General features: G+C 35.1%; 1 protein-coding gene across 1 annotated transcript; it reads right to left on the bottom strand.

The window, feature by feature from the left end:
• Positions 1-599: 599 nt before the first annotated feature.
• On the bottom strand, positions 600-9093 carry spag7 (sperm associated antigen 7). Its single transcript, XM_051110321.1, has 7 exons — positions 8942-9093; positions 8383-8450; positions 8193-8281; positions 6466-6550; positions 3911-4000; positions 3559-3715; positions 600-1260 (listed from the first exon to the last, which is right to left on the bottom strand). Exons 1-7 carry the CDS (start codon positions 9024-9026, stop codon positions 1139-1141), a joined length of 696 nt encoding a protein of 231 aa, XP_050966278.1. The 5' UTR covers positions 9027-9093; the 3' UTR covers positions 600-1138.
• Positions 9094-10634: the final 1541 nt, after the last annotated feature.

Here is a 10634-nt window from a genome sequence, read left to right on the forward strand (position 1 = left end):
ATTCTAAAGCTGAGTTATGGGAACAAAGTTTAAGAATTTTTTTTTATTTTTTTTTAACTAAATGAATGCTGTATTTGGAAGTTGATAGTGCAAAAGCAAAATTAAGTAAAATAAATGGTCAAATTGACAATTACTATACATCTAAAATAGAATAGGGGTTAAATATTATTTTTATTTAGAGTAAGCTGCCAGAAATGTTAAGTAAAACCTGTTAAAAACAAAAAAAACATTACACAAATTTATGACATTACACATTTTTATTTGCCTAATTTGTCTTCCAAACCTTCTGTGAAACAAAAGTAAAATAATGGTAAAGAGCCACATCAATCACTAAAGAGACTAGGAATATGGCTCGCCGTAAGCACAGCTGATTCTGAATCTTTATTTTCAAATAACTGTTGTTGATTTTTTTTTTTTTTTGTGATTATGATACCTTTTAACATTGTGTTTGATTCATCTAGTCCATATGAACAAAGACGCAATGGTTCACAACCCAGAATGATTAGCCAGTGTAGATGGACAAAAAAATAAATTTGATATAGAAGAGATGATATACATATACAACACCAGTACATAAAAGACACAAGGAGCACTTCAAATTGTCCTCAACCAAATTTATTTAAAACAACGCAAATAAACGGTAACATGACACAACTACTAGTTTAAGGACATTTTGTTTCATGAATTAAACATTAAAATGGCCACGGAGTCAAACATACCACCAGTTATGTCAAGGCAATAAATATGACCGTTTCAAGCAATGGAAATGCAAATAAAAACTACTCTTAAACCAACTCAGGTTTCACTTTAAAAGAGCTAGTTGCTCACCATGCCAAAATACAAAGGAATTTGCATTATTAAACACCACATGTTTCAGTTTATTCTAATGATGAGCTCTAAAAACACATTATTTGGGACAGTAATATAGAGGTGAAAGCATTTCTGAACAGTGCGCTCACTTGTATTGCAGCAGTTCTGCACTGCCTTTATGTGCATGACAATTCATCTTTACCAAACCCTGCTGCTCATGTAAAACATTGTTATAGGATTAAAATACTGTTCAATCACTCTTCTGTTCGGATCATACACACACACACACACACACGCACGCACGCAAACACACACACACACGCAGCGCTCACACACTACTGCTGCCGCTGCCAGCTCCTTCCTCCTCGCCTTTCTTCTGCCTTTTTTTGGCTCTAATCTCGTTCATGGCTTCCTCAATGGAGCGAGTGTCTCTCTTATTGGCCACAGGGACTGTAACAACCAGACAACAAACATCATTAAAAAATAAATAATTAAATAAATCAAGGCGAACGCATGAAGGACGGCTCTCTTTGGGCTACTGTAGTTGCACAAAAGCTTTATATGAAATTACAATTGATTGACGTTTTTTAAAACATTGTGTACAGCATTTACATCTGGTATTAAGTTCATTTTCTTTGTCTCAATCAATGTTTAAACCTGACAATAACATGCATCTCAAATACATCTTCCGTGACCACTTGTGACTGAATTTACAGGATTTTTACCACTGTGGTACTGCTTGATGAAAAACTACAAGAATGCAGAGTGTGGAAACATTCTCCAGTTTCTACATGTGAACTCAAAGACAGAATTTTTAACTGAAGCCCAAATGTTTTGAGCAGAATCTTCAGTGTGTCACTGCAAGCTGATCTCATGCATGTCAGAGAACTTCTGTTAACCTCCTTGAGATGTATGCACTTCTCTTACACAAATCTATTTTTTTTTTCTCTTCTCATGTGACTAACTTTTCTATTTTTTGTATGATGGTGTTAAAATAAATAAATAAATACATGCCTCCATAAATATCACAGGGAATCGGACATTTTCAATGTTTCAACATTTTTTTAATGTTACACAGAGTTTTTACGTCAATCTCACCTTTATGTTAGGCCTGTGAGACTCTTCAGGATTTTTCTCCATATAATGGACTGATATGGTGCCCGAGTTTGAACTTCCAAAATGCAGTTTAAATGCGGCTTCAAATGATCCCAAATGCAGTTGTAAACGATCCCAGCTGAGGAAGAAGGGTCTTATCTAGCGAAACGATCGGTTATTTTCATTTAAAAAAAATACAATTTATATACTTTTTAATCTCAATCACTCGTCTTGTCTTACTTTGCCTGGACCGTTTTTGTTCCGGATCATGACAGTTAGTGTATATCAAAAAACTCTCATCTCTTGTTCTCCTTCAAGGGTGTTTGATCTTCTTCGCATGTTTACTTTGTGAAGACTGTGCCGGTACTTCTGCAGCGATGTAGGATGATTTTGAAATGATTTTTGAAGTTGAGGGAGAAAATACGTTTGGAGTTTTTCGACATACCCTAACTGTCTTGAGTCAGAATACACAGAGTTCAGGAAAAGAAATGCAAGACGAGCGTTTGAAATTAAAAAGTATATAAATTGTATTATTTTTATGTAAATAACCGATCGTTTTGCTAGATAAGACCCTTCTTCCTCGGCTGGGATCGTTTACAACTGCATTTGGGATCGTTTGAAGCCGCATTTAAACTGACTTTTGGAAGTTCAAACTCGAGGCACCAGATCAGTCCATTATATGGAGAAAAAGGCTGAAATGTTTAACTCAAAAAACATAATTTCTTTACGACTGAAGAAATGACATGACATGAACATCTTGGATGACAAGGGGGTGAGTACATTATATGTAAATTTTAGTTCTGGAAGTGGACTTCTCCTTTAACTGTGGTAAAGTGTTATTTTAGTATTATTTACATACCATTACAGCATTTATAAAAAAATTTAATTACCTTTTAATTTTATTTTTAAGTTTTCAATTTAATTTTAGTTCTTTTGCCATTTTTTTTTTCAGCTTTAGCTTTACTAAAATTACTAAAACTGAGATTAAAAAAAAATTACTTCACTATAACCTTATATAGTTGCCAAGGCAACATTTCTATGATTTTTGTCTTGTATTTGTTCATTTCAGGGTTTTTCAATTGTCAAATGAATGTTTTTGAATGATTTTTAAATAGTTTTTGTTAACAACACTGCTGTGGTAAAATCACTATAAAAAACGAAGCTGTGTCTTATTTCAGAGGCTGCGTCCTCTGGAGGTCGTTTTTTATCGGCCTCATGTAAGTAATTACAGTATTTTACACCTCACAAGGAATAATAGTTAATTTTATTACAATAACTTTTCTTAGCATCTTAATGACGTATGTGGCTGACAAATGCAATCTCCAGAGGATGCAGCTATAACCTCATGGGCAGTGTTTCAACATGTAGCGCAATGGTGCACTGGGCGACTAGAGTTTGAGTCACAACTTTCTTTCATTTTTTTTTACAAATCTCATTTTTCTTTTCACTATCCTGTTGCAAAAAGTCATTCTTTTGAGTAATGCATTTTTTCTGTGTGACTTGGTAGGCATCTACACTACTAAATACACGACTTTGTTCATTTAATCATTTAGTAGATATAAATCTGGTCAATACATTTTTTTTTCCCCTCAATTCAGTGATTCAGATTTGAAATGTTTTTCCTCAGTGTCTAGTTTGTTCAGATACACTCACCACAGCCATATGCCCGGTTGGCCTGAAGAGTGTGGGCGGCATCTTTAGCAGCAGATGTTCCAATCAGATGGCTGTATTTGTCTCTGTAGTTTGAATTGGGCGACACAGGCCTCTTCTGAGAGCGACTGGCCTCTTCCATCTCCAGTGCGGCCTGTTCCTGAACAGTGCAGTAAAACAATTACCCAGCTTAAACATGGTGTTCTAAGCATCAAAATAAAACATATCCAGTTAGACAGGCATAAACTAACAGAAACCTTTTTCAAAGCTCTGCAAGATTATGAAAAGTCTTTCTCTCCTCATCTTTCTTTTTTAAGGTTTGGAACAGGTTCTTGCACAGCATTCAGGATCTTACCTTTAGCCGACGTCTCTGCTCAGCTTTCTGCGGGTCCCACTCCTCGCCTTTTCGATAAGCCTCCAGTTCTTCATCTGATGGAGCAAACTCCTTCATAACGAAACACACACAAACACACACAAAATCAAACACACTAAACATTAAATGCAGAGAACTCCATACATCAGAGGAGAACTGGTCGTCTGACTGAGCCTGGTTTCTCCTGAGGATTTTTTTTAATCCATTTCAGTCACCTGACAGTTTTGGTTCCTTGTCACCATCACAGTCTGCTCAGTTGGGATTTAAAATAAAACACTGATACTTAGTAATATTATCTATTTGACTGTGTTGACACTATCAAACAAGACCAAAAATTGAGCTGAATAATGATGAATAGAGATGCACCGATTGACCGGCTAGTGATTGGAATCGGCCGATTTTTCGTATGATCGACCCAGATCGGTGACCGGGCGGTCAGGCTCACGTACGCCGATCCTTTTATTGCCAGCTGCGGCGCAGGCAATTACGTCACAGCTACGCGCACACTCACAGTCTGGTGTTAACATGTCGTTGGAGTGGAAGTTCTTTTCTGTGAGTGGAGATGACACAAAGATCGCAGTTCGTAACGTCTGTAAATCAAAAATACACCGTGGGGGAACAAGCTCAAAAATGTTAGGAACAACAAACCTAATAAGACACTTAAAACACTATCATTTAGCTGAATATGCCCAGTTTGAAAAGGGGAAAGTGGCTAAAGCTAGCGCGCTAAAGCTCGTCAGCCACAAGTCAGCAGCCTGTACTATTCTTTATTAGGATGAGCAGTGAGAAGACCAAAGCAATTACGAGGAAAATTATGGAATTCATGGCCCTTGATGACCAGCCGTTCTCCATAGTCGAAGACAGAGGTTTCAGACATTTGATGAATTACCTCAGTCCAAAATATATTATACCGAGCCGGCGGTACTTTTCCGACGTTGCCTTACCCGAGTTGTTTAACCTTGTGTCAAAACACACACAAAGCTTAGTTATTTGTTAGTAAGTTGTTAGTTATATATTTCTACATTTTTCAAGGCGCAGAGCACTTTATTTTGTTGTTAAAATTATTTTGTTGTGAGAAGATCCTGTAATGTTTATTGATTTCTTTGATTATAAAAAATTTCATTGGGGAAAAGAAGATTTTTGTTAGTATAACTCTACTAATGTTAGTGATATACCGGAACTCATTTTATACCTTACAACGCACTTTATTTTTTTGTTATAATTATTTAGTTGTGAGAAGATCCTGTAATGTATAATAATTCAGTTTATTATAAAATAAATTTAAATGAAAAAAATACATCATATGCTTTCATTACAAAAAAAATCAGAATCTGCAAAAATCGGAATCGGCAGGTTACACTTACTGTAAAATTGGAAATCGGAATCGGCCAAGAAATTTGCAATCGGTGCATTTCTAATGATGAAGTTGAAGTTGTTTCATAATTGATGAATTCTGCATAATTAAAGGAGAAGTCCACTTCCAAAACAAAGATTCACATATAATGTACTCACCCCCTTGTTCATGTCATCTTTCTTCAGTTGTTAAGAAATTTTGTTTTTCGCCTTGATTTTGAACTTCCAAAATGCAGTTTAAGTGCGGCTTCAAATGATCCCAAAATGCGGCTGCAAACAATCCCAGTCGAGGAAGAAGGGTCTTATCTAGCAAACGATCGGTTATTTTCATAAAAATAGTACAATTTATATACTTTTTAATGTCAAACACTCGTCTTGTCTTTCTCTTCCCGACCTCTGTTTTTGTTCCGGTTCATGTCAGTTAGTGTATGTCGAAAAACTCCCTCAACTTCAGAATTGTCCTATATCGCTGTTTTACCTTTTTTGTTAAGAGATCATCTTTGCATGTTCACTTTGCAAAGTTGAGGCAGAAAATACGATTGGAGTTTTTCAACATACCCTAACTGTCTTGAGTCAGAATACACAGAGTTCAGGGAGAGAAAGACAAGACGAGCGTTTGAGATCAAAAAGTATTTAAACTGTACTTTCCGATCGTTTCGCTTGATAAGACCCTTCTTCCTCGGCTGGGATCGTTTACAACCACATTTGTGATCGTTTGAAGCCGCATTTAAACTGCATTTTGGAAGTTCAAACTCGGGGCACCATATCAGTCCATTATATGGAGGAAAAAAAAGGCAGAAATGTTTTCCTCAAAAAACAATTTCTTTACGACTGAAGAAAGAAAGACATGAACATCTTGGATGACAAGCGGGTGAGTACATTATATGTGAATCTTCGTTTTGGAAGTGGACTTCTCCTTCAACTTATTTAAATTTCAGATTTAGTAAACATTTTCTGGTACATCAACTTAAACTCATTTCATTTACTTGCCAATGCAACATTGTAACTGAATTTATAATAATTTCATGCAGTTAACTTGGTTATTGTCCTGTTTATCACTGCCAAGCTGCTTTGGAACAATCTGTATTGTATAAAGTGATATGTAAATAAATATGAGAACAGAACACTAAACACAAGAGAACAAAGATCCTCCTCAGAGGAAGTGGCCTGTGGTACACACATACCTTTTTAAACAGCATGACGTATCTGCTCTCTTCATCCTCACCAAAGGAAAAGGATGTCAGTCCAGCCACCTCAGCCACATCATGCCTAAGAGAGACAGAGGCGTTAGTGTAAGCATGAACTGTACGGTACATGGGAACTCATGTCACTGGTTAAACCAGTAGTTGAAAGAGAGCAGTAGTCTAGTTGTCTCTTAATATTAAACTAGAACAGTAATGTTTTTAAAATAAATCTATTTTAAATAAATGTATTGATCAAAATCCACAAACGTCTAAACCAGTTTTTAAAGCCAATCTGAACAACATTAAATTCAACCCAGACCCAGAAACTGAACCTGACATTCGAAAATATCCCACTACTACTATAACGCCGTGTTGGCGTCGCTAGGGCTAATCACTCGGGGTAAAAAGTTTTTACTCCAGCCCCGGATGTTTTTTTGTATGGCCCTATGATTTCCACGGAATTTGACAAAGTTTGAATGATTTAATCAAAAGTTGGTCATTAAACTTACATCAAGTCGCGATATGGACTGGTATCTGTAAATATTATGCCGCAAAAGACTATTTAAATATGAATCCTGCATGTTCTGCGTGTCTTTTTATGAATGAACAGCGCGGATGCGCGGTTTCGTTTTCTATACATGTAATACTGACACACGCAGTGATTTCAGCATCTGCCGTTTCACTAAATGAGGACATAAATTCATTAACAACATCTCCAGAACTGCTCTGAGAGTCACTTCATGAGCATTTCACTGTTTCATTTGAGTAAAACAAGTGTCAAATATACACACAGAAATTTAAAAGTATTCACGGCAAGTCGGCAACCCGTCAAAATAAAAGTACGGTTTAACTTTATTAATCATTCAGTATAATGTACGTGCTACGTACTACTACGACTACTACTATTAATTATTAAAAATGTATATTTTTTTTAACACAATATTTCTTCCAAATTTTACATTTTAATAGTAAATAGTTTAATATTTTTCATCAAAAGATCAATTAAATCAATATTTTATACCTTCATCTGATAACCAGAAAAATACACAACACAGAATTCCATAAGGCTATTGTAAAAATAAATAAAAGTTGTTTTTATGCATTCAAATAAACAGACATGCTAAAACATATTTGGTAACAATAAAATGTAAAGTGAGAAAAAAGTTAAACATTTCATAGGGTCCTAAACATGTAATTTTTCTTAACTTTTGATAAATTGACGGTAAATTGTATAAGATTCATGGTTTTAATTAATTACACATGATTAAATACATTTTGATTAATAAAATTAAATTTAACCATTAAAAAGAAGACCAGAAAAATGAAAACAGAAATTGAAAAAAATAACATAAAATGGAATTTGGGAAAAAAATAGGGCCCTGTTTTTGCATCCAACTATATATTTGTTACAGTTATAAATACATTTTCAAATGTATTATTTTATTTGTCTAACGTATTTTTGTAATGTTATAATTTTGTTATAATACTTTGATGTGTTTGCTATTTGCAGTGATTACTATTTACTATTGTTAATAGTGTGACAAGGTCTTTAACACCCAGTTTGACGCCCCCGGACCCCCCTAGAAGGATCCAGGTTCAACCACTTGTGTCTAACAAAATCTTATGTGAGCATGATGTGAGCTCCCACCAACTACCACTAGCCCCTGATGTTTTGGCACCAGCCCCGGATGTTTTAAAATCCTAGAAACGCCCCTGGTTGAACTCACAAAATGCTTCTCTCGATCTTGCCCATTGGGTCGTATTTCTTCTTCTGCAGCGTGCTGTCCTGAATGAAGTCTGACACCTCCTTCTCCATCTAATGGAAACACACAGTCATTTTCATAAACAAAAGCTGACCGTGTCACAGGATCCAGTTTATGTGAGACAAAGGAAAGCAGAAGTGGGACGATGCGGTACCTTTTTCCTAAACTCTGCTTTCTTTCTCTTCTCATCCTCCTCAATTTTCTTCAGTCGGGCAGCTTGTTCTACACATTCACAGGAAGAGCAAGAGTACATCATGAATGAAATCACAAAAATTGTTTGTTATGCCCCACATGTATGTGAACTGTTAGTAGGAAAAATGAAATATTTTACTAAACACAGTCACTGTACATGACATTGCTGTATGACCGGCATCTTGTTGCTCCCTCCTGTTTTGCATTATTTGGAAGTCGCTTTGCCTACAGGCATGTGTGTTTCAGCACAACGCACGGCTTATTTACGTACATTAAATGTATAAAAAGATACAAACAAAACAACTATGACGTCGAGAGGACTTTCAACGGCAGACGTGCGAAATATGACGTACGCCCTTGCGTCGCTCGTTTCTCAGACGGTGATTGGCTGTTTGATTTCAGCGTTAGTGTCGCAGAGGACACTCGGATATTGCTCAAGTTTCACTTGGAAATCTACAAGCACGCTCAGGCTCGTTTTGTAGACTACGAGGAAGTGTATTCGTAGGATTAAAACTTTCTACCTCTCGCTTTCCGTCGGCTTTCTTGGTCGTGAACGGTTGGAGGCTTTTCCATCGAGCTCAAGATCGAGCCCAGGAGGTCCGCCATCTTTGGACTGTCTAATTTTCACCGGAAGCTCGCTGCCGCTGCGTGCCGCGTTCTTGAAACGGCATTATGGGTAATGTCGTCCAACCGGGATTTCACACGACATGACGTCATTGGGACGCTGCCGTAATGTTATTAGTTTAATCTTGAAAGATACCATTTTGATTCTAAAAGTAGAATTTATTTTCTTACGCAACTAATTATTTTACTTGGAAAGTATCACATTCATGTAAAGAAATGGACTAAACCTAAGCCAAATTGTGAACATTTTATTAAAGAAATTAAACAATATGGTTTTACTTTGCAAAATATTAGAAACAGAAGCTAAAAAGACCTATGAAGCAATTTAATTTGACTAATGAAATTTAGTTTGTTTTTTTATCCCTGGCATAGATTTTATTTATTTATTTATTTATTTATTATTATTATTTTTTTTTTACCCATATACATGCACTTGTTTTTGTTTTTTTCTCTGTATACCCTTTTTCAGTTCTTCTATTACTGTTGTGAAATGTGTATATTTGTATTAATGCACATAATTGCATAATAATAATTATAAATAGTTTAATCTTGAATTAGATACTTGTTTAATCTCTTAGACCTACACATAACAAAAGGGGTGCCAAATTTAAGATGCATTATGACAAGATGTAATTTATTTTTGCAGTTTTCTTTACTGTATAGATAAAACCATAATCTGATGTACGCAAATCCAGAACATTAATTTTCTGTCCTTATTTTTATGATTGTTATTTGCAGGAATACATCAATGTCTTATTTCCCTGTTCTTGTTGTTAATTTTTTCCCCTTGTTATGCAATTAAAAAAAAATAATATTAATAATAATAGTTTAATCTTGAGATATAATGAAATTCTGAAATCTAAAGGAAAAAATGCAGGCGCGCTATTATTAACAAAGTCTTGCCTTCGCACACAGTTGTGCAACTTTTTGCTACACGGCTTTTATCACGTTGTAATGCATCATGTTTGATTCATTAAAGCATTATATTGACTTCACAGCAGTTCACACCACTCAGTGGTTTGCAAATTAATAACTGCTTATTAATACTACTACTAAAACTTTTGCAAAACCACAAAACTGCTTTTGATGTGAAGAATATTATGTGCATTGATTATTTTGTGATCCACATTCAGAAGCAGTAATTAGTTTATTCTGGTCTTTATCTTATTTATTTTTTCTCATTTTTTTTTAAATATCAGGTTTGTTTTAGTAATTACATTTCACAATAGAATATTTTTAAGTAATATTCAATTAGTTTTCACTTTGTTGCTTATTTTTTGTGCATATGTAATAATGTAAAACCATTTTTTAAACGTTTAAACCTGAACCCCAGCACTACATCTACAATTGAATTGAATAATTTAATGACCATGTTTTCAGGTTACCTGACTGTAAACAGTTTGATCAGTTGGGCTACTTCTTTATTCAGACTGCATAATTTGTGTGTTGTTCCTGCATAGAAAGCAAATGAGAAACACAACAATGGGCAATTTTTTAATGGCTTTTTTACTTGATGAAAGCCACAACCACAGGAATTTTGTTTTTTTTTTTTATAAAAAGCTGGGCTCTTTGATGGATACTCCTCTTCGT

This window comes from Labeo rohita, chromosome 5 (assembly GCF_022985175.1).
Source record: "Labeo rohita strain BAU-BD-2019 chromosome 5, IGBB_LRoh.1.0, whole genome shotgun sequence".
NCBI lineage: Eukaryota > Metazoa > Chordata > Actinopteri > Cypriniformes > Cyprinidae > Labeo > Labeo rohita.